Consider the following 23,870-nt stretch of genomic DNA (forward strand, 5'->3'; position numbering starts at 1 on the left):
AAAGCAACAAACACATTTAAAAAAAAAAAAAAAAGAGGGAGAGAAGCAGAGTCCTAGGCATTCTTGGCTTCATTATATTCCTGCATTCATTCATCTCCATTTCAACTGTAAAGGGATAAGTGAGCTGATTGAGGAAGGATAACAAGTCAGATCAGAGAAAAACGTATTTGGAAGTCTAAAAAACCCAAGTAACTTGGCATGTGCTTGTTTCCTGAGGTAACTCACCACTGAAAGCAGACACAGCAAAATACTGCTGGGAAGTCCTGAATCAAAATTCAGGAACTAATCTACAATCTGTTAAATGTTGCATTCTATTTCTAACATAGGATAAACTAAGCATCTAATACTTGCAGGCACAAACAAAAAACTGAACTGGCATAGCAGACAACTATTAAAAGCATAAACATCAAAGTAATTAATAGCCACTAGCATTACCTGCTGGATGATATCAACAGAATATTCTTGAATGTATTTCAGATACACGTACTCTCAAAAATAGATCTACATTATGAAAAAGTTACTATGAATACTATATGTTCATTAGAGAAAAAAAAAAAAAGCAATCTTCCTTACCTGCTATTGCTTCAAGACTAGGGATTGCAATAGTGCTGTAAGTGCTAATACATTTACAGGACCACGTGCGAACTAAGGTTTCCTCTGCATTTTCCAGGCCTGGCAATCTGTCCACGAAAAAAGAGCCCCACTGTTTAGATACAAAGTAAGGAGCTTCGGGCTGATCTCCCTGAAAGAAGAATAAATAAACATGTAATCTTAAAAAAACCCCTTTCTCTATTCAACTACAAGCATTAGTTGAAGGAATTCTAGTATTTCTCTGACTTTCTGGGAAAACTACATTGTATCTCAGGAGCAATGTGACTTTAAAAATATAAACAATAACAATCTTCCTCCCATAAGTCCCCAGGCTCCTGTGTATGCAATTTATGGATTTCCTAGGACATACAAAGTTGGCTTTAAATATTTTTCCCTTAAAAAAATCTCTTTTCCCTGTATTTCTGTTTTTGATAGCGTGACTAGCCTGCTGCCTTTCTCTGCTGGAGAAGCTGGGTAGCTGCAGCACAGACTGTAACCCAGCCTGGACCTCCTCCTGGGAGAAAGGAGTCTCCTGGTGCTGGATGGAGTAACTCTGAAGAACGCATCATGCCCGCTGTGTCATGTTATCTGTTTCTGAGATGAGGAATGAGTGAGAACAGAGCCGCAGGATCCATGGAGAGCCATTCAGTTGCCTAGCAAATTGTGAAAAATTGATATTTTTTCATGTATATTTTCAGACAACAACATGTAGACTCATGTTTTAAAGAAAGCATTAAAGCAGCATTGGGAAAACAGATTTCTTTTAGCAGTTCATCTTGAAACCTGCTATATATTGCCATGAGCAGCCAGAAAAAGCTCCAGGAGGCCTCTACAGAAAGATGAAAAAACGGAAAACAAAACTGTGAACTACACTATAGAAAATCTGTTAAAGTCATTTGTGTGCAAAGTATCTTTTCAGACCAGAAAGCACAGAAGAACAGATATCCTAGTGTGTGCCTCCAGATTTGTGAACTTTCGTACTTTATTTTCCATTTAATGTCTTTCTTAATAGTTTTGAGAATCTCCTGGAATAATTTGTGTCTGTGACAGAGGTCCGTGGCTTTTGATCACAAGAAAGCTGTTGAGCCAGCTGAACAGACCATGTCAGTAAACACAGAGCCATTCTTTTTGTGATTCTGCATAACAGTTTTTTCTCTGAGCACAGCTGGGGGTGGGGAGGAAGTACTGATTTGGACAAATATAGATATTGGTTTCTGTCTTCTGATGTAAATAGGTTGGAAACAAACCCCATATCTTTTGTTTCAAAACAAGCAGTTAACTTAAGAGCTGGGCTCTTTCATGGTTTAGTGTTTTTTTTGTTGTGTTTTTTTTTTTTGCCTCACACACAGGGACAGCACCTTACTCTTTTATTTTCTCCAAATCTTATCTTTCCATGGAAATTCCAGGACTTTACATCAGTTATAATTAAATGTAGATGCTATGCTGAATTAAAATCCATTTGCCAGCTGGATGACACATGCAGAAAATTTTTAAGGCTGTTCCAGCCATTCAGGTGATTAATCAAAACAACAACCCCAGTACTGGCCCACATAAGCATTTGCACAAAAGATGAGGCCTTGTTTATTGACAAGAGAAAAAACATGAGGCTTCTGCTTTTTGAAATGTATGATTGGTTCAACAGGCAATTAAAATTGCAATTTGAGGAAATGAATTGATTTTTTCAGAGGTCTGATTCTCAGAGTCTCCTGAGTAAGGAGGAGGGAGTTACATTTTGGATTTACAGCTCAAGCCCTTAGTAAAACCAAACCCAGTTAGATATGGGAGTTGTCATCAAGTCACTGGGTAGAGAACTCCTGTCATTTTGCTGCTGGCTTATCTCCACATAACAGGGTGGTTTGGTAGGCTAAATCTTGACTGCAAATCTGAAAAGAGCTGTCAAAACTTTGCCCACATCCTTAGGAAGCATCATATGTTGGTCCTCCTACCATCCCTAACTGATGCCTAGAAGATGTCCATATTTCATCTGCAGCAGACGTAGCCTGCAATGAAGGACAGACCATGTACCATGGATCTATACATGTGAAATGAGGCAAGTCACCTGTTAACATCTCTACTCCTCACATGCCTGGAGGCACACATTCAACAGTGGGGCTGAGGAGCTCTGGAAGGTGCACCAGCCACTCTCTCCTGTAGTCCCCAGACATGGGGTTTGCTCTCCCAGCAGGAAAGCAGGTCGTGGGAAGTGCTGAGCAATCCTTCTTTCTTATGCAAAATCCCCAGGCATGTGGTTTTGCTCTCAGGCATATTGGTCAGACAGTAGCAGGTCAGATGTTGATTGTGTCAGTTGAGGGTACAAAGCCTCAAAGACTACATCTAGACTTCAGAGATAAAACGATAGTACGTGCTTTCCCCAAGTCCCAGGGCTTTTCACTAAGTTAAAACACCTGGAATACTTACTATCACTTTTGCTTTATTAACTGCAGACAAATAGGTCCTGTTAACAGAGCAGATGGAATCTGTTAATAGGACCCTTGGGTAACACTGATTTGTCAGTTTACAAACAACCTTTTTAAAATTGAAATAGGCAGGGAGCTGAGCTCTGAAGTTTTCCTACATTTGGTAAAGAGATGAAAGAAAGAAGGATGTAAAGGAGACAGGAGTGAAAAATCAGGCTGTTAGTATTTTTTAAAGGCATTATTTAGATGGAGATTTGCCATCTATGCCATTGTCTTTGTACCAAGTGCAGAGCACTAGGATTACTTTACTGCATCCAGTATGACGGATGGTATTGATGGCTGTACGCTGTGTGCCAAGGCAGTGACACCACCACAGACTCTTAGTGCCAGAAAAAAATCAATGCTCAAAATACGGTTTTGCTGGTATAACAGCAAGTATTTGAGGTGTTTCTGCCAGCACAGCTGCACTGGTCACAACAACCAGATGTTCCTGAATAACACACCCATGGCTGGGTGTGCAAATGGGCAAATCTGCCACTGGTCTAACTTTTGCACAGAACCTGCCGCCCACAGCTCACGTGCAAATATAAAACATTTCACCCATTATCATTGTACCTAAACTACAACATGGATCACTATAAGCAGAGTTTAAAATAACACACATTTCACTTCAGGATATTGCTTTAAGGATATTGCTTTTACTCGCCAAGCTTCACAACAGCCCATCAGGTTGTTCCTGAAAGTACTGTTAGATTTGTGTTAAAGATAAACGGGAATAAAGAGACAAACAGAGACAAAAAGCACAGAGTAATTAGCCTTGTCTACGGTCACTGCAAGGGAGTCCTGGAAATTCGAGGGGTTAAGGGCCCTGACCTCCCCCAACGAACCAGCCACTCAGCAATACTGTAAAAATTAGTTTTTCCTTCTAACTGCAAAAATATTGTCTATATTCGCCAATAAATTCTTCGATTTCTGCTCCATTCATTCCTATAGCCCAAGGTTCTTACATGCTGACTAGCTCCTCTGTAATCATTTGCCTCGAAATCCTGGGACAAATTCCAGCTTTTCTTAGAGTTTTCATTGATGGAATTGATCAAACATTTAAAGAACAGAATGCAAAAACAAAGCCTACAGCCAAGCAAACAAACCCCCAAATCTGGGGGGAATCTTGTTTCAACACAATGCTTGGTATTTTTTTTTCCCCTGCATGCTGCAATTCACTTAGGAGCCGAGTAATTGCGTGAAGTTTTTAGTTTGCTATTCTCTTGCTCATTTGGTTATGACTCATATACTTGAAAGAACTGCAGTTGTTACCATAATTTCACAGTTATGTGTATCTGGCTTCTATCATGCATTTAATTGAAGGGAAAAGACAAAAACTGCTAATGAAAATGGAAATTACTAGCCTCCCAGTTTGTGTGCGAGGAGGTTGTTTTCTTCCCCTCTCCCTGTTAGTGATGAAATACCAGTCAAACAACTGAAAACAGTTTTTTGTAATTTCTTTCTGAAAGATATAATTGCAAATTAGAAGTAATACTTTATTTCTTTAATAATATTTTGTGAAGATTGACAGAAGGGAGGACTGCATCTTGTAATAAATTTCCAGCCCCTCTCTGTACACACAGCATGGCATGGAAAATCTGCCATAGTAGTGTATTTTTTTTATTGCCAGTGAATGAGAAGGCTGATGACTAAGACTAAATCTAGTTTGTTAGTGCCCAATTTTCCAGGAACACCTGACTTTGTACAATCTTTTCAGTTGGCTTTTCTCTCCTCTTAACCAAAGGGTTAATGGGAGAAGTTGATTAGGGGAATGAAAATAAAACTTTCATAGGCCTGTAAAGGGAGTCCCTTTGAACTAGTCCTGTTAAGTTACTGGTGTCCAGTCAACTGCAGAGATATGGATGTGACCCATTGTTCAGACTCCAGTGAGCAGTGTGGTAATGAAATAACACCACTGACCTGCCACGGCACCCCTGGTTCTGGTTCCTTTAATCAACGCAATTCATTTCTACCTTGCTTGCTTGCTGTCAGTGGTAGCGGATGTAAACTGAACAGGGGTTGTGTGTGGCAGGGGTGGTGTCTCCCCCAGATACTGCAATCTCTTATCAGGAATACTACAGCGTTAGTGAAATGTCAAGCACCTGTCTAAAAGTCTCAACTTCCTGCTTGCTAACTGCAGCGATAGAGAAGATGCATCTTGTGAGCAGTTGACCAGAGGTATTGCAACAAGAGAAAACCAAATCATCATCAAGAAACACATCACTCAATAACTCTTTCTTTGTACTTCCAGGAAAAAAAACATGTTCTGGCTGTCTGTTTAAAAATGTATGCTTCAAAAGCATATATTGAACATGCTGTAAGGTTTGGGGTTTTTTATTCAACCATAGTTTCTTAAGCATGTTCAGATTAAAAACATCTCTCGTATAAAAGCACCCCACAAAAATCTTCCTATCGGTAAGTTAACTTTTTAATCACGAAGACTAATTATTTAAAAACAAAAAAAAAAAAGTTAAGTGCTTTTCAAAGCAAAGTGCAAAAAACATATACCTCTCTGCAACTAGAAGAAAATGACCTATTTATTTAGGAACATAAGAAAAGAAGAAACACTCCAAATGGAGTGAAGCTGCACTGTAGTTCCTACATAGGACACGCTGAAGGTACAACGCTGCCGCCTTGGCCATCCGAGCGCCGTTCCCTGCCTACTTTTTTCTTCAGCAGTGGAGAGGAGGATAACCCCTAGTAACCCTCCAACTTCTGTGGGGGAATTAAAGTGTGGCTGTTGTGCTAAGGCCCCCCTTCCCAGCTGCGATCAACCTGAAAATCACATTATTTATCTGAGGTAACTACCAGTAGTCTGCATTGGACTGGACTTTGGAACAGTCCCTCTGAGTCCTGTCTGCGCACACCTGTCCCGGAAATAAACCACCTACGAGGAAAGCAGCAAATTAAAAGTTCTTTGTATATAAGGAAAGCACAAGCAAACTGTATTTCATGGAGAGAGAAAGAGAGCCTTACAAACTAATAACAATTTCTCCGTGTTTACAGTTGGCCACAACACGCAGGGGAACGCCATGAACTCAGCAGAGTTCAGGTGCTGGACTTGTGATAAGAGACCATGAAATTTCTCCCTGAAGGATGCAGACCAGGTTCTTGTTACTGAAAAGAAGACTATGGTTTTTGGTTAAGGGACTGCACATACAGCTCTTTTTCTGAGGTCTGTGATTTAGCTCCAGGTAGAGGCTCTGTGTCACCCATGCAATGCTGAGCTGGGACAGGACAGCACATCCTGCTGCAGCCAGGAGGGTACGTCTGCGAGGGATGCTGATGCTGCCAGCAGCCTGGTAACATAAGCAGGCTCATTCTCAGCGCAGGTGGCATGAGGCTTTTTTGTAAGTTACTTTCTTCTGTTCAGGAAACATCTGCAAGGAATCCTTACCTCGTATTTCCCTTTCTTCTCCAAGGGCTCAGATACTATCTCCACAGGCACCGTAACTTTGTCCCCTAGAAGCTCCTCTAAGATGAAGACAGTTTCCCAGTTGCTATAGTGACGTGCTGGGAAAATATCTGAGTGCATGCTGTCACCAAAATAAACAACCTATGAGGGAAGCAGCAAATTAAAAGTTTGTTGTATATGAGGAAAACAAGCAAACTGTATTTCACAGAGTGAGAAAAAGAGCCTTAGGCTGAAACAGGGTATTTTCAGAAAGATTTACTCTCACTTATAACATACCTTGGGATCCAACTTGCCAGTCATCTTCTTCAGTAGTTCATAAAGCTGGATAGCATTACCTTGCGAATACCAGCCGGGCTTCTCCAGTGATAGCAGAGCCTCCTGCTCCTCGTCATTCTCTGAAATCACCAAGCAAAATCGCCCGCTGTTAGTGAGAGCAGCCCACGCTCCTGTATTTGTGAGACGTGTGAGAAGCTGCCTGTGCACAGCTTGGAGACCATAGTCTGTTTTGACAATAAACCAGCTCCAGTGTCTGGAGCTTACATCCTGGTACTGACTGTGGGTTCAGTCAAGGTGTTTGGTAGCTGGGAGCAGGCAGATATTTGTGAGAAAAGAAGCAGCCGAGACCCACCTGCAAGGGCTACAGAAGAGCTGAGGAATCAAAGCCATAGGCTTTGCCTCCCAAACACTGTAGCAGTGAAGGCAGGAAACCACACGGACCAGACTGATGGAGGAGCTGCTACAGATCTCAGGCAAAACACGTACCTTTCCCCACAAACAAATTACCTACTGCTTTTAAACACTGACATAAATACAAGAAGACAGACTGAGGTAGCTCTTATGGGTATTTACCAGCCTTAGATCAGCACAAGCAATGAGCAGTCCCAGTTATCATCCAGTTTTGAAGAAATGAAGAGTGGACAATATTGCTGCTGGTGGTATAATCCACACTGGCATATATCCACACTGGAAGCTGTCAGTTAACTGCAAAAATCACTAGAAGCTGAAACTCCCCAGTCATTACCTAACTGTGCCATAGGCTTCATTTCTAGCTGGTCCCAAAGCAGCTGGATCCGTCCTGGTGTTCATGTAACCTTATTGTTCATTCAGATCCATGTACTGTTGCCAGAAAAACTCCTTTTAGCTTTTTGCTGGAGCCAAAATACTAGCCTTAGTGAAATGATAAACTAGAATTTCACTAGAAGTATTAATATTAATGTCTTCTGTCTATTGAAGTGGTTAAACAAAAGGGTGATTTTGTTATTCATTCTTAATCAAATATGTCCTGTTTTTCATGCTAGAGGTTTAGAAGCCAATATAGTGCTTTGAGCTGACTTAGGTGGAACACCAGGACTTCAGTTTTTCTCCCGCTTTATGGAATTTCTCGAAGTACTTAAAATGTGTTAGGAAGAAGACTGAGACAGAGAGAGCAAACTTCCCTTGGTTAGAGACTGCTAAAAGCTGAAATGCAAATTTTGGAAGAACAGCAAAATAACAAGACAGCTTTATGTTTAAGAGCACTGAAGATGTACAGGGTGCAGTACATGGGTCCTTGAAGAAAGAAAAAAACATAAGCAAAAAGAGGGAAATAGGTATGTAGGGAGAGGCAGTAAATCATTCTTTAATATTATGAATCTAAGAATTTGAATAAACACAGGTTTTATTCTCAGACAAAACTATTCTATATTAAGGGTGTTTTACAGACTAGGGAAAAACAAGGAAATTCAAAGTTGACACTAAGTTCATGTAGAACTTGTGTGGAAATGTCTTTTCCTTTGATCTTCTTCAGAAACCTCATAATAATAAGTATGATAGCATCCATAAAAAAAGTCCTTAATTTCCTGACTTTTAAAATACTTTTGACCAAAGAACTTTTGATCAAATAGAAGTTGTCAAACTTCAGCAAATTTGTCTTATTTTCCCTCTATTTTTCAACATATTTGTACGGCTGGTTGAACAAGTAGACACAATCTTCAAACGACATGGACATAGAAAAAGAAACTTATGAAAACAACTCTTTTGAGCTGCTATCAAAAGTTTCTTGAAATTTGTGAAGGCTTGTATAGCTATCATTGTCTCTCCATTCAGTCAATCAGGAAAATACTAGAGAAAAACTGAGCTATTATGAGAGGGATTTTCAGAATAACAACATTGCATTTGCAAATAGGAGCCCTATGTATTACAGCAGCTCCAGCAAAGAGAAAGATGCTGCTTTGCTTCCTCTGTGGAAAGGCATGAGGGGCAGTCCTGACTGAAAAAATTCACGCTAATTACAAGGTAGAAGACCTCTTGCTCTGTGAGATCTGTTACTGTCACCCCTAGCAATGGGATTCATCTCACTTAACTCGATGCATCTGGAATTTAGGCTTCTAATTTACAGTTACAATCTGAACTAGTTGGCCAGGCTCCCTCGGTAAGCAAAAGACAGTGCAAGAAGCACCTTCTAGAGATGCCAGCTCTGGAGAAGGAAAGGATTTAATTAAGTTAGGAACTTTGCTTTTAAGCAATGAAATGAAGGGAAATTTCGAAGCCTGGTTTCCTCCTCTATGCTTGGAGGCAGCAAACAGCACTGAGATGTCTAATTCATTATGGGAACACCTTGATTTTGGAAGGAGCTTCAGAAATCTGAAGAATTAGGAAAGGCCCTTTATAATCTTTGAGTTGTAGGGTTATGGGGATAATGAATCTGAACTGGAAAACCTTGCCTTGAACTACCTCATATGGCTGCTTGTGCTCGCACATCGAGGGGTGACTGTGTCAATTTTATTTCTGTAATCTGAAGTGGGAGGAAATTAGTGGTGTTTCAGTTGCAGTAATTCATTAACAAGAAGAGTTTCTAATTCACTTACACTTTCCCTGTGGCAAAACATAGTCAAGAAAACGATTCTTCAGCTCCAGCTGTTAAGGTCTCTTGTAGTTCTGCCATGTAAAAATTGATAAATTAAAAACCCATTGATGACACCACTGGCTTTGGCCTTATATTGTATCCTTCAGGTAGCAGCTACATGACAGCGCTGAAGAAATCTGCAAATTTCCTGCAAAAATGCTGCATAAATGTGATTAGGGTAGTTCCTAATATATTTTAGATATTCCAGGCCTAACATTGGCTACAATCAGACAAGAGGAAAACTGCTGCTGACCTTCTTTCCACTTTGCTATTATTGATTCGTAAAAGTTCATTCAAAGGTCAGAAATGCTATAAATATTCCTTCAGCAGGAAGCAACATATATATAGGCGGGGATGCTAATGCTTCAAGTCTTATAAGCTGGGAGGAAAAGGAGACATCCTGACAATTTCAAACAGACTGGATAACCAAAAAGAATTTCTCAGATGATTTAGACAGAGCGACTTGCTTCCTTCTGAAGTCTCATATATCACTGCAACCTGGAAACCTGTCTGTAGACTGAAAACGTGCCACGACAAGAAATGTAAAGGTAGCAAGCAAGTAAAATTAAAATAATTAAAGTCAGAAAATCATTCTATTAGAACACTCACCCAAACCTCAACAGTGATTCAGAGCAATTTTCCTGAGGGGAAGTTACTGTTCCTTTTTAAAAACAACAAGAAAAGCTTGACTCATGCTGGGGCAATATTAATATGGCTGGAATGGCAATTTGCGTATCGCCATTCTAAGAGCTTGCGAAATGTTTTCTGATTTAGAAAGGTACTCCCATCACCATTAGCTGATAAAGTTTTTCAGATAAACCAATTCATCAACAAGACTCAATATCCTTTGTCTTCTGAGAATTTTCTTGCCTGCCTTTAAATGTGAGTTGCAGGTTTATAACATTGGCTGAGGAACATCTGGTTTCATTCTGAATGAATATGCAAGAAGTAATCAGTGAAGCTTATTCCCATTTAAATGACAACTGATGGTAATTTATTTTGGCACAGACTCACTCCTTGGGAAAGACTGCACATGCTTGCTTCCTGCCACATGCTTTGCTATCTGTTTATGGGTTACACCCACCCAGATGGAAACCCGAATACACGCGTGGCTGAGGTTGTGTCCACACTGCACATTCAGCCCAGGGTCTGAACCTGGAGCTGTATCCCTAACCCGGCTGGCGTTTACATTGTTAAACCGCAGCCCAAGGGATGGGGCGCTTGTTTGGGAAGCCTGAGGTTAAGAGAGAAGCTAAGAGGTGAGGGCAAATTTACGCTCCAACAGTTATTCACCTATACTCAGCCACACCTACACTGTGGTTAATTTTCATCAGCTCACCACCCCTGTGCTGCTCCTCTGGCTGGGTACCCTATGGCGAGTGTTGGCTACGTGCCGGGGCGAGGGCCGGCGAGTGACTCACCCGAGAGCCCGAGGACACCTCGCACCTACTTGACTGGGCAGACACAGGGGTAAGAAAGCAACTCCAAGAGCCTGGAGGCCATGCCAGCCAGAGATGTGCTAGGTATAACTGTGGTGTGTGAACAGCTCCCCAGCAGTTCCTTCTGCCTTCTTATCCCTCTCCTGATAGCCTAATACTCATTTCCATACAAATCTAGTTAGACTGGCTATTAGGGTTACTGGTATTTTTTGTTCCTTTGAACTGCACAATAGAATAAAAACACGCGGTGACTCTGTCGCTGCTCGTGCCTGTACCTGCCCCTGCCTCTTCTGACCCATGGGCAGCTCTTGCGGGCTCTCACCGTCTGCAGGCGCTTAGCACGGATGGGCCCATGTATTTATCACACTGAAGCCCTGGCTACTGCCTCAGGGGGCTACTGTAAAACAAGTACATTTTATGATCCACAACTGTCATACTGATATGCCTCTCTGCAATTTAAAAAAATGTCATTTCAGGCCCTGAGGGCATTAATATAAAAGCTGGGTTATGTTCCAGCCCAGCTTGCAAGCACAGTCTGATTCTAGATGGTATTTTGAGATGACTTAGGAAACACAAACTCTCTTTTTCAGAAGGGGTCTTGGGGCAGGAAAGCACATTGTTTTACAGTCGAGACAAAGGGATCTGCGTAAGTAAAATCCTTCAGGTGGGTTCTTGCAGTAGAGTAAAGGCAATGAGACGGGATGACATAAACTGTAGAGTTCCCATGTGGGCCTGCTCTCCAAGAAGAAAGCAAGTACTTACAAGCTTGCTGGAGGTAAAACTTCATACCCTACGGGCACTCTTCTGTAGGGTAGCACCCCAAATTCCTACGTATAGACCAACCACCTTTGCTGGGAGGTTTCCAGGATTCACACAGGTATTACTGTGTGTTTCACCATCCCTGAATTACTTCTGTGCCCTGGAAGCAGCTGTGAAATCCATCTGCCTGACACGTGCGCCAGCGCTTGCCAATCTCCTGTCTGACTGGATGACTGCAGGGAAGTGATAAGGAACAAATTATTCCCTTAGCCTGATGTGCTGAAATAAAAGGTTAAGGCTTCCCAAAGTAACTAGTGATTTTGGCCATCTCCATTTTGGGCTGTCCAATCTGATTTTTTCAGAAAAAGCCTGAAGTTCAGCTCCCCTTCCTGCCCTTGCATCATTCTGCTGTCTTTACGGTGGCTTATGGTTGGTGAGACAAAGGCTGAACTAATAAAAGTAAAAATTCACTTTTGAAAACTGGAACATGATTTTTAATTTTACGTAGGCAGTGACACATCTTTCTTATGCTCAGCAACCCCAACATATACCTGCTCATTCATATGGCGAACTGGCAATATTCCAAAAGAACACCATAGATAAAGCTGAGAAAAATACAGATACCTGTGGAAAAAAAAAAAACTATTTCACAATAATTTCTAAGTGCTACTTACTCAACTACCAACACTTCCTTTTCCCATGATGGACTTCTGTTCTTTTGCTCTTTTATAAGGCATGATAAGACCAAAGTACAAGTTAGTGTACTTTCAAATTGCCCATGGCATATAAAAAACAAGAGTTCTTCGAGAAGACGGGGGAAAAAAAAAGTTTTACATTTTTAGTTTTACTTAAACCTTTTTATTTTTTATTAAAATCTGCCTTACTGCTAAGGATTAATTGCGCCAAGCAACAGGATATGTAGAGACAAGATTGAAGTTTTACTTGTTTGCAAGAAAATCAGTATATCCTTTATAGAAGTCAGCAAGTAAAGTTTCTTTAGGAAGTTTTGGTTACAGGAGCTGAAAATAACAGCTCACTACAGATTTAGTAATTTGTTTCCAAATCTGTCAAAGCATTAACTTCATACCTTCCCAGGAACAGTCTGGCTAATGAACAAAGTGTTTCTATTTAAAACATTGATATGATGAAATACAAGCAAGGCCTTTTTTCCTTGGAAAAGGAAAATAATTTTTTGTGGAAAATGATTCATCTGCAAGTTCATTTTTAAATGTAGTTCATGTGCAGATTTGGTGAAGCTTTTTCCATAATCTTATCTAATTGTATTTATAACTCAGAGAACTTATATTTTGGAAGGGTGAGGGACATAAATACAGAATTGAATTTCTTTTTTGCATGTATTTTGTAAGGAGTTTTTTTTTTAATTGGGATCTTTGGAGAGGTACAAAATGGCAAGATAAGAAATAAATTCCCTCTCCAGAACAGTTTTATTCTGGACCTCATTAGTTTTGTAAGAAGACTCCAGAGCCTTATAAATCAGGAGCTCCCAATATCCAAAAAAATATCCCCAAATAACCCTATCGATATTAATATCGCAGTCAGCCTAGAGATCTCTATGTAATTATGGAGAGAGACAGGCTTTTCCAGAAAGCATTTTAAATTCAGCTAAGCTAGGAGAGGTAATTAAGAAAAAAAATGACACAATCTTTTCAGGAATAAGCAGCTGAGGGTAAGCAACTGTCTATAACCTTTCTTACGAGGGTGTGCTTCACTGCCATACAAAAATTTGAAGAGTGAATAGAAGTAGAAGATGGAGGGAGGCACAGAAGGTGACATGAGGGCCACCACTCAGTTCTGACCTAACCTGTCACTTCAGAAAAATGTCACAATTAATTTTCATAAATAAAATAAAATTGAGACACACAAAGCATCTTCTTTGCACTGTGCAGACTGTAGTCTTTCATTTTATCCTAACTCTCTGAGTCTCTCTAGCCATACCTACGGAAATAAGGCATATTGGAATTTGCTCTTGGACCATATTCTTCCACACTGAAAATCGACACTGCAGTGTGGTGGAGAAAACCTTCCTGCCATTCATTTACTTTGGCCTCAGACATTAAAAAAAAAGAACAAAAAAAAGAACAAAAGTTCCTTAATCCTCAGTTACAGAAAGACTAAGAAATTTTTTTCCCTACATCTTAACACTTCAGGTACAAAATATATACGTAAGCTAGAATAGACCATTTGATTCTGAACAACCGTATTTCCATAAAGCAATATATGGACCATGCTGCAAGGGGCCTTTGTTTTTTATTTCTTCAGTTCCCTAAAATATGTTATTTCAAAGGGCATAATAATTGCAAAGTAGACATGAGCATGCATAGTTATTGCACATACTCATTTGCCTGGAATACACAATAGACATTTTCATTAACTTTTATATGAAAACTATTTATACAGCCAGGTTGAGTTATGATTTATGAGAAAGCTCCATTCTTTTTTCCTAACCTATTACACTACCTTAAATCCCTACTTTAATTTTATTGATTAATTCTGTCTGAAGTTCCAGCTCTCCAAATACTGGCTGCCTCTGAAGGGGGCAGTTTTACATCAACCTTTAAAGGCTAACCTAGGATTCAGGATTCCACAGGTACAAAAAAAAATAAATAAATCCATCCAGCCTTCTGCCTGTTAATAACTGTACAAGCATTCCATAGCTGCAGATAGTGGTTATTAAAACCTTGCTCAGACTGTCCCTCTGACTCAGTAATTAAAAAAGAACCTCACACCAGCCCTCAACAGTTTCCTTAGCACAGTGCTACTGCAGAGCCCCAGCAAGCTGAGCTGCAAGCTCAGCAAGCAGCAGCTACAGCATTCCTGGAGAGTGCAGGGGCCCGGCCACTGGAGCCCAGGCATCTCCTGGCTGCTGTGTGGAGGTTCAAAAACTCAAACTTTTTTTTCCTGTCTGAAAAGGGAAAATTTCTCCAAAAAAAAAATAGAACTTGAAAATAGCTTATTTTCTCAGTGCTTCACAGGCATCCTGCTATTTAGATGTTGTGAAGTATGCTCATTACCAATATTTCTAAACAAAACTGGATGCCTTAGAATAATCATTTTTTATGGAAATAAAAGCTAACATCTGAGACTACTGAGAGAGGAGTTATGTTATCCCAAGACTTCTTTTTGTCACATGGTAGAAGAGAACCATTATATTACACACTTAAAATCATACTGATATTACAACTATTTGAATATGGCCACCAGGGAAGAGACTACCTTGTCATTGCTTCATATATGTACTAAATTGTGAGTATTTTTATAGGTTATTAACAATACTTAGAACTTCAAGTAATAATAAAAGAAAAAAATCTTCAACTATAATCAGAATATGATGGCATTAAATAGTTAAGGACCATTTTCTATTAGAAAATATAGAAACTGCCACTTATAGTTTAAAAACATAGATATGACAGAATATCAAAAATACCAGAAAAGAATAAAATATCAAAACAATCACAGTGGATGGTCTTGTTCAGTAGCAAATAGATACATTTTCTGCTTTATATTTTGTTTCTCTTTGCTTAAGAAAATGTTCAAGAAGCACCAAAAGACAGTTCAGGACTTAACACTGATTTTAGCTTCAGAGAATCTCCACTTGGAGACATATCTCTTTTCATGTACCATCATTGAAACCCAATGGGGATTTTGCAACCTTATTGTAATAAGGAGGACCCTTAGATGCTTTTACTATATTCTCTACTGTATTTGATATTATTACTATCCCTTCTAGAGAAAAAAAAGCCTTAAAAAATTTGGGGTTGTGCAGTGCACCCTTGCCACGAGCAACGCACACATTAGGGTCCATCACAGAAAGTCTTTACCAGAAAGCACTATAGAAAGAAAATTGTTTGGGGTTGTGCTGGTGAGTAATTAGGTGGCATTATGCCAAGTTACAGCTGAACAGGAGAAAAAGGAGAACGTAAACTAGGAAACCTCTCCAGACCATGGGTGTGCTGGAGCGGGGACCAGATGGGGAGCAGGATGGCCAAGCTGTAGCCAGCTTCTCAAGCACGTGCCTTGCCTGAGAGGCGTGGGGAGCCATGCCCAAGGATGCCCTTGGAAAGAGTGCTTGTCCTTGGGGGCACAGCAGGGAAAAAGCATCCAAGGGAAATAGCATTTGGGGGAGGCTGCACGGGGGGAGGATGCTGCACCCATGGTTTGGTCTGGATTAGTCTGGCTTTTGAGACAGTGGGTCACCAGTTCTGCCACAGATTTCCTACTCGACCTCTGGCACTTCCTATGTAAATAGAAGTGTTAAAGCTCACATATATTAGAAGTCCTATGAATGTAAATATATTAAGGTTCATGAAGTATTTTGGTACAGTGGCAACAACAGCCATTTAAGTGGCTCAAGAGGGCAAAGTGAGATGAAGATGCAGGAGGTAGAACTGGAGTTACGTAGACTTTGGATAAAAGAATAAGTAACTGCTCTGTGATGTTGCTCAGGCCATGAATGTGGAGAAGAGAGAGTGGGAAAACTTCTCCTGGGGGCCACAGAAATGAAGAAATATTTTCATCTTCTTTCCATTGCTCTGTGCCTCTTCTGCCCCTTTGCAGTTCTGGTCTATGTAGGGTGTGCCCACCAAGCTCGCTGTTGAGCCTTATGACCCGTGGCAGATGGGGAGTAGAAGGGAAGGACAAGGCACATATCTGTGAAAGAAGACAGAGAGGTGATGGCAAGTTCAATCTTGAGGTCTGGGGACAATTTCATGGCCCTGTGGACCACAGTCATGGGTGAATTCAAAGGAGGGACAAAGAACGTGACAGGGTTAGAACAAATGGCAGAGATTTCAGATGCTTTTTAACATCTGCTATGGGGCCAGGCATGTCAGGGAACACCAGAATGAAAAAGAACAAGAAACCCTGTTCCTATTAGATCTGTCGAGATACAGTAGAAATTAATATTTAATAAACAAAATTAAAAATGTTAGGAAATCAATGTTATAACAAAGAGGAAAAGTTTTTATGTGTGAAACAGCCACTGTAAATCTCAGAACAATGTAACGAGGCTGGAGATGGCAAGGAAAAATGGAAACTATTCCTTTCTGGTGAAGTACATTTAGTTACTCTTTGATGGGAAGACTGACATGAAAGATTTGTAGTAATGAGGTTTTTGAAGAAGTAAAAGAAAAATGATACCTGTGACACTTCCTATAATACTTTCCCAGTTCCTTGTCTGTGCATTTTGTGTGGTTTGCAAAACCACTTAGTGTCTATACGAAATGCACTTTACCTTGTTTCTCAGAACCAAGAGCACTGTGCCAGATCTCCGTATGCAGGAATTTCACAGATAAAATCTCTCACTACTATTATTCCAGAAAAAATAATCATCTTGGAAGGCTCAGCCTTAGTCTGGCAGTATTACAGAGACACCTGGGATCTATGGACAGTAATAATATATAAAGTGGTTTCACAGCAGATAAGAATCAGGTTAGAATGAACACGTTTATTAATGAAGAGAAAAAGTCCTGGGGTTGCTGACTCTACCTAGAAAAACATGCAACATACATACATGTTGAAGTTTAAGACATCTGGAGACGTATGTGAACAATAAAGAAAAGAGAGCGAGGAAGAAGATGATACACCACTTTTATCTTTTCCTTAGCTTTCAGCTTGCAATTCCCTTTTGAATCATAGAACCATAGAATCATAGAATGGTTTGGGTTGAAAGGGACCTTAAAGATCATCTAGTTCTAACCCCCCTGCCACAGGCAGGGACACCTTCCACTAGACCAGGTTGCTCAAAGCCTCATCCAATCTGGCCTTAAACACTGCTGGGGGGGACATCCACAACTTCTCTGGGCAACCTGTTCCAGTGTCTCGCTACCCTCACAGTAAAGAATTTCTTCCTAATATCTAATCTCAATCTACCCTCTTTCAGTTTAAAACCATTACCCCTTGTCCTGTCACTACTTGCCCTTGTAAAAAGTCCCTCTTCCACTTTCCTGTAGGTCCGCTTCAGGGACTGGAAGGCTGCTAAAAGGTCTGCCCAGAGCCTTCTCTTCTCCAGGCTTAACAGCCCCAACTGTCTTAGCCTGTCTTCATAAGAGAGGTGCTCCAGCCCTCTGATCATCTTCGTGGCGCTTCTCTGGACTCATTCCAACAGCTCCATGTCCTTCTTATGTTGGGGGACCCAGAGCTGAATGCAGTATTCCAGGTGGGGTCTCACAAGAGTGGAGTAGAGGCTGCAGAGGACTTGCTACTCATCTGAACAATGTAGCGTCCCACGATCGCTTGCCGGCCAAGAAATGTCCAGTTTTGTGTTCTCTGACCTTTTATTTCCCTGTATTGGGTGGAAGAGGCAGAGCTGCTGCTGAACTAGTTAGCTCTCTACCCACCTAACATTTGCCCCACGCACAATAAATCCACACCTGCTATTTGTTGAAGCTCTCCTCTGCCACTTACAGCTTTGCAGTTCTCCCAGGTGCTTCATAAACATCAGGTAGACCTTGGTATTTAGAAACTGGGAAACTGAGACAGAGATTCATTGTCATATCAAAGTGAACCAGATCTCAGCCCAGGCTTTGGTTGTGATTCCTCCTCGTGTTCTCAGCTCATTTCTAGGGCTGCCTAAACAGCTCCTTTCACTACTTGCTTTCCAATAGCAGGTCTGATGCCTGCAGTACAAAAATCAACATGTGCTTTCTGTGAAAAACAATTCTACAGACTAACCTTAATAAAAGCCTGACATTTTGGAAGAACACGCAAGAGAATTCTAAAGCTCCTTAATGAAAACCAGCACATACAGATTCATGGAAACTATGCTGAAGGGAAGCTTTCTGCATTGGTTGCCAGCCCTCATTCTGCCAGGAATGTACCATACACAACTCTATTTTTGCTCTACTGCAAACTGCCTCAATCCCAATTTCCAAGTTAATTAAAAATCAAATCACAAGGTAACTCTTTATGAAGTTCACTGTCTAATCATCTACTTATTTTTGAATCCTACAGGAGAAACCAATTAAACATAGAAGAAAGATGAATAAAACCCCCAATTTCTCTCACGTATCACTTGCACATGTGATCTATGCAAAGAATGATTTTTCCCTGCAAAGTCATATTGATAAGTCCCTCCACAACACAGGTAATCTTTCTTTCTTCCAGAAACTCCTTGTGGATTTTGACAGCTATTTAAGAACTATAATGTGAAGTTTAAACTAAACGTCCACCAACCTAATTCACACAGGTTTGCACTGAATCTTAGTGGAGTGGTGAAGTTTACAAACTTGTATTGGTCCATCCTGCAGGCAGCCAGACCTTGGCTGCTGTAGGCATAGGATTAGACCTGCACAGATCACAGCTTTCTACTCGGCAGGTAGCCTGGTTCTATTCAGTTGCTAATATACTGGTACCTAGAGACATTTGAGATGCCCTAAGGTCCTCCAGCACCTTAGTCCAGTTGTAAGCTGGGAAGCCATGGGTCTTCCATAAGCCCTGTGCCACTTCTGCAAGACCTGTGCTTTCGATTAACACTGGAGGCCTATAATTAGGCAATGAGTGCACCATGGCTGGGATTCAGCCCCAGATGCAGAAACATAATATAAAGTCTCTACAATAGGAAGCACAGCCACTGCAGATTGCAGCACTGAGTCAATGGGGCCAACGTATTCTGTAGAGTACAGTGTAGGCACTGCCCTTTGAGCAGCTGTACAGCCCTCCACTGACCGTGTTGGCTAGCTCTTCCTTGCCTATAATGGCAGTCGTCTGAGTAACACCAAATGATAGACAGCCAGAGTAGTTTCTATACACTGTGCTTTCTGTATCCATTCCTGGTACTTATTTATTTCAAAATAGATCTCTGTGATTTTTGACATAGGGAATCACCTTACAATGTAGCTGTGAGTCAATTTTTATTTAAGGGAGAGGCTTGCAACTCAGTGTAAAAAATTAGTTTCTGCAAACTATCCATTTCCCTGATACAGGTTTGGCAAGAAGAGAAGCAAGGTTTTGAACTAAGATACCAAGGGTGTAACGTCGTACTTATAAACAGCAGAAGAGTCTGGTAACTATCTGCATGAGTTAATAAGCTTTCCAGTGGGACTTTTATTATTACACGGACAAAATAAAATGTATCTGTTTAACCATCTTATATTAAAAATGCACAAAACAGATCAAAAAGAAATATGCATTCTCTCAGCGTCAAGACAGCTGCTGACTTGTGCATGGTTTGTTTCCCTAGTGTTCCTTTCAGTCTTTTGATATTTCCAATTTAGCTCTTCCCCTCCAGTCATGGGGGGACACTCTTATGTGTCCTGGGAAGTAGAATGAAGGTAAAAAGAAATATTTCATATAACCAGATGCAATATTAAAAAAACCTTCTAGTCTAGAATTCTGGATATTGAATTATCTGTATAAATAATTGCCAGACGTTCTTCAGGTATTATGTTATACTAGTCTGAGCTCCTCAGACTTTGTGTAAAGGAGCCACAAACTACTTGATCATTAACAATACATTGTAATGCTCTCTTTGATAAATTAAATTAAGTGAACTTACATGTCCCTCAGACACAATTGCTTAGCCAACCCTTTCAAACTTTCAGCATTTCTATGGAAGTTTAAACATAAGAACTGAAGGTATTATTTCAGAATGGTTTCTACTGATGCTGCAATGAGAGTTAGTGGTGCAAGTCTTGCTCATGTATGGAAGATGTGCATTTGCTTTCGTCTTCCACACAGAATTGGGTCTTCACACTCAGTGTGAAATCTTCCGTAAATCCCAAGTCTTTTTCAGCATCGCACATTGTTAGAGTATTATCACACTATAAATGTGATCTATGCGCAGTCCTGACTGCTTTGCTTCTAAATCTTGCATAGCATTTGGCTGTCTTTTCTCAGAGACTATGGAGGAAAAAATCATCTTCTCTTAATAATCTTTTCATGTGTTGGAGAAGAATTCTCTTAAGCCAGACAAGTCTGTTTGCTGAACACAGTTTTGTCTGGAATACAAACTGGTCATTTAGGTATTTTGGCTTTGGTTTTGAAAACACAGACTAGGATATGGCAATTCACATTCTGTGGGGACTCACTACAGAGAGATGGGGTTGACAGGCCCTTTGCAGCTCATTCTGTTGTAACAACAAGCTGCATATTTTGGATGAATTTGGCTTCCTAAGTGTGGGAGCTTTTGTGCCTTATCTCTCTGGTACTGCAGGTACAATCCAGATTAGACTGTATCATGGTTCCATTCTCTGATAATATCCTGAAATAAAAGAAAATAAAATAGCAACAGCAGAAGGTGATCACAAGACTATGACTGAGGATTTTCTATAGATCTTGACTTTTAATGACCTCCCAATCATGTGGTGTATGTGTTTAAATGCAATTACATATAGCTACTATATTTAACTCAATTTATCTGTAGTTTATTTAGTTACTAAATGTCGTTGTTAAAACAACTGTTACTTTTAAATCCTGACGTCACCTCTGTGGCAACCATATTTAAAGCACCACCATGACTTATAGATTTTGCAACCTATTTCACAGAAATAGGTTATTTGATAAATTACTTCTAGGTACACAGGCTTGGAAAACTTGAAATAATTCACCATATTCAGAAGGCATTTGATATGTTTCTCTATGAAGAAAGTTTCTTCCATTAAAATTAAGCAAAAACATGACCTGATTACCAAAAACCAATTTTAAGAAATCATTGGTACGGAACTGTCTTCCAAAACAAACAACTACTATGGCTTATTGCTTTCAATAATTTGAAATAATTATTGAATAATTTGAAAAATTTCAGTATAGAACACATCAAGTTCATAGGTCCAATTCCTTTAACTTATAAAGGATATATCACTGAACCATAAAAAGTAAATCCAGCAGAATTAGTTGCAATTATGTTATCTTAATTTCCCCATTATGATAAATCTTTGGAAATGGCTAAAAGGATTTTCACAGTCAAGACTCTCATAGATTCCTTATACAAACTTAGTTTACAGTTCTTCACTGCTTCTGGATTAGTTAAATATGCAGATCTGCCAGATACGATTACGGCTAAGTCATTCAATCTCTCGGCTCCTTGGCTCAAACAGAAGAGCCAGGGCTTTTGTTTTTCTGCCATTTGTTTATCTGGTCTGCCTGTGGGCTCCTTGAAGACAGAGCCTGATTCTTATCACATGCTTGCACAATACATTAAAGAATTGGGGTTTGAGTTTTATCCAGGCCTCGAATATACCGTAATATAATCAATAACTAGGATTTTGCAGTAGTGTTAGTTACTGTAACTCCTTTTGAAAATGAAAATACTCTTTCCATACACAAAGAATTCTAGTTTTGGAATACTTGGCAATTATGCTAAACATGTTTTCCAGTTTTAACAAAAGGAATATTGTTGATATCGTGTTTTTGAAAGCAGCAGCTTTAGCTTTCTTTGAACTAGCTTTCTGTAATATTCTTATCAGCTCTGTGCCAAACACAGTATTTAATATCAAAGGTAAACAGCTGAAGCAACCCCTGCTGTCTTTATGCAGAAGCACTTTGCAGTTTTTCAGTGTTTTGAGTTTTGGATGAATAACTTCTTATGCCTTTTATCCTCTGAGGTACTTTGAACACTATGCAAACGTACAAAGAACTTGGCTCGACACTTTTACTTTAGTTTTTTCTTTTAAAGAAGGATAGACAATGGAGAATGCATCCATAGTTCAGCATTCATCTCGATACTCAGAAACAAAGAGATGCCACACTTCAAAGACTATTTAATTTTTTTTCTATTTTTTTTTAATAAACAAGGAGTTGTTTATGAGCAACAGTGGAAATAATGGGGCCTGTCTTCCTATGAAGTTGTGTCATGCAGTTGGATTCACTGAATGTCTAATAGGGTGCAAAGTCTCATGGATGCTTTTCTAGCAGCTGGGTCATTTGTGGCCAGGGTCTCCTGGATGGATGGATACTCCATTATCTCATCAAGGGTAAGCTGACACTGCAGTCTTTCTCCGAGTTGGCAGTGACAGACCCATTTTTTCCTCCCCAGCCTGTAGAGGCTGTAATATCTCTGAGAATACTAGGCCACACTCAAATGTGGTTGAAATTGCATTCCTGTTAGAGGTTTGCAGTAGGGGATGGGCAGAAATTCCTACTTACACACACCATGTGATTGCATAAGCCTCAATGTTTAGGAAAACAGACTAAATATTAAAGAATTAGCCTGTGTCCTGGTAGCTCTAGCTTCTGATGTGCTGTAAAATGCCTGAGTGAGACCAGTCATTGGCGAGAATATGTCTAAACGATGCAATGAGAATCTGGCCTCCCAACACTTCTGAAGCAAACACCAGTGAAGCCCATTCCAAGAAAAACAGAACAAAACAAGAATGCTCTATTCTTTTCCCTAGGAGAAAGGAACGGCCTCTCTGCTCAGATTGCCTAAAAGGATGTACTGTAAGGGAAAGTTTGGCTTGCTTGTCCTTTGGCTACCATACAGCCTGACTACTACAGAGTGGCAACTTACAGAAATTACACCAGCTTAACTATGCCATTGTACGAGTGGACACATGTACCGTCAGTGCAAACTACAGAGTGGCCCCTTGCATCACTTTACAAAAGGGTTATAAATGATACACTGCCAATTAGTAATAAAAATGTACTTCCACAATTTCTAATTCGGTATCTCCGCAGTGGAACCAAAATGTAAAAAACTCTTTTTTTTTTAACGAGGCAATGACCATCAAATATGGTAACCAAGGACTTTGAAAACTATCAGAAAAAATGAAGCTTTATGCCAACATTTTCCTGTCAACTATTAAAAATGTATTCTGTCTTTGACTTTAGCAATCTACCCTGCAAAAGGATGCGGGTATGCACTGGCCCAACTTTATTTTGATTTTTGCATCTGTTTTAAATGCTTTCACATAGACCACTGTACTGAACATGTAAAAAAAAAAATCCAGACTGTTATTGTCAACTAAGACTATGTTTAGCAAACATGAAAGTAAACATAACTGTTAGAACAGATGTCCTTAACATCTCCCTTACAGTTTCCCATCTAACCTATCCCATGGCTTAACTACAAACGTTGACGACAGGATAGGAAATGATCACCTCTCTGTTCTCAAACGATTCCCAAACTGTTGATTTCAAACTACACATAGATACTATATAGCAAACTTTAAAAAGACTAATTAGTAAATCCCTTTGATTACTAGGTAACATACATTGATTTTTTAAATGTTTGTCTACAGCACATAAATAATATTGGGAAACCAGAAGTCCCTGAGACAGCTGTTTACACTGTCAGAAAAGAAATCTGTTGAGTGGCTGAAATGTGTGCAAATGCAGCACACAGAGTTGAATAGTTTTAGACTAAGATC

At 39.9% G+C, this 23,870-nt stretch overlaps 1 protein-coding gene across 2 annotated transcripts in view; it reads right to left on the minus strand.

The window, feature by feature from the left end:
• The window catches only part of NT5DC1 (5'-nucleotidase domain containing 1), a 154,709-nt gene that overhangs the window by 13,946 nt on the left and 116,893 nt on the right, over positions 1 to 23,870 (minus strand). The window contains exons 9-11 of one of the 2 annotated variants that reach the window (XR_011048488.1): positions 6,742 to 6,860; positions 6,448 to 6,606; positions 574 to 680 (exon numbers count right to left, since the gene is read on the minus strand). Coding sequence is in view for 1 of the 2 variants with exons in the window: in XM_068404259.1 (XP_068260360.1) it covers positions 574 to 742; positions 6,448 to 6,606; positions 6,742 to 6,860 (447 nt within the window). In the remaining variant the exon portion in view is untranslated. Of the gene's footprint in view, positions 1 to 573; positions 743 to 6,447; positions 6,607 to 6,741; positions 6,861 to 23,870 lie in introns of both variants that reach the window. The other variant, XM_068404259.1, reaches the window with a different exon arrangement.

This window comes from Nyctibius grandis, chromosome 1 (genome assembly GCF_013368605.1).
Source record: "Nyctibius grandis isolate bNycGra1 chromosome 1, bNycGra1.pri, whole genome shotgun sequence".
Classification (NCBI taxonomy): domain Eukaryota; kingdom Metazoa; phylum Chordata; class Aves; order Nyctibiiformes; family Nyctibiidae; genus Nyctibius; species Nyctibius grandis.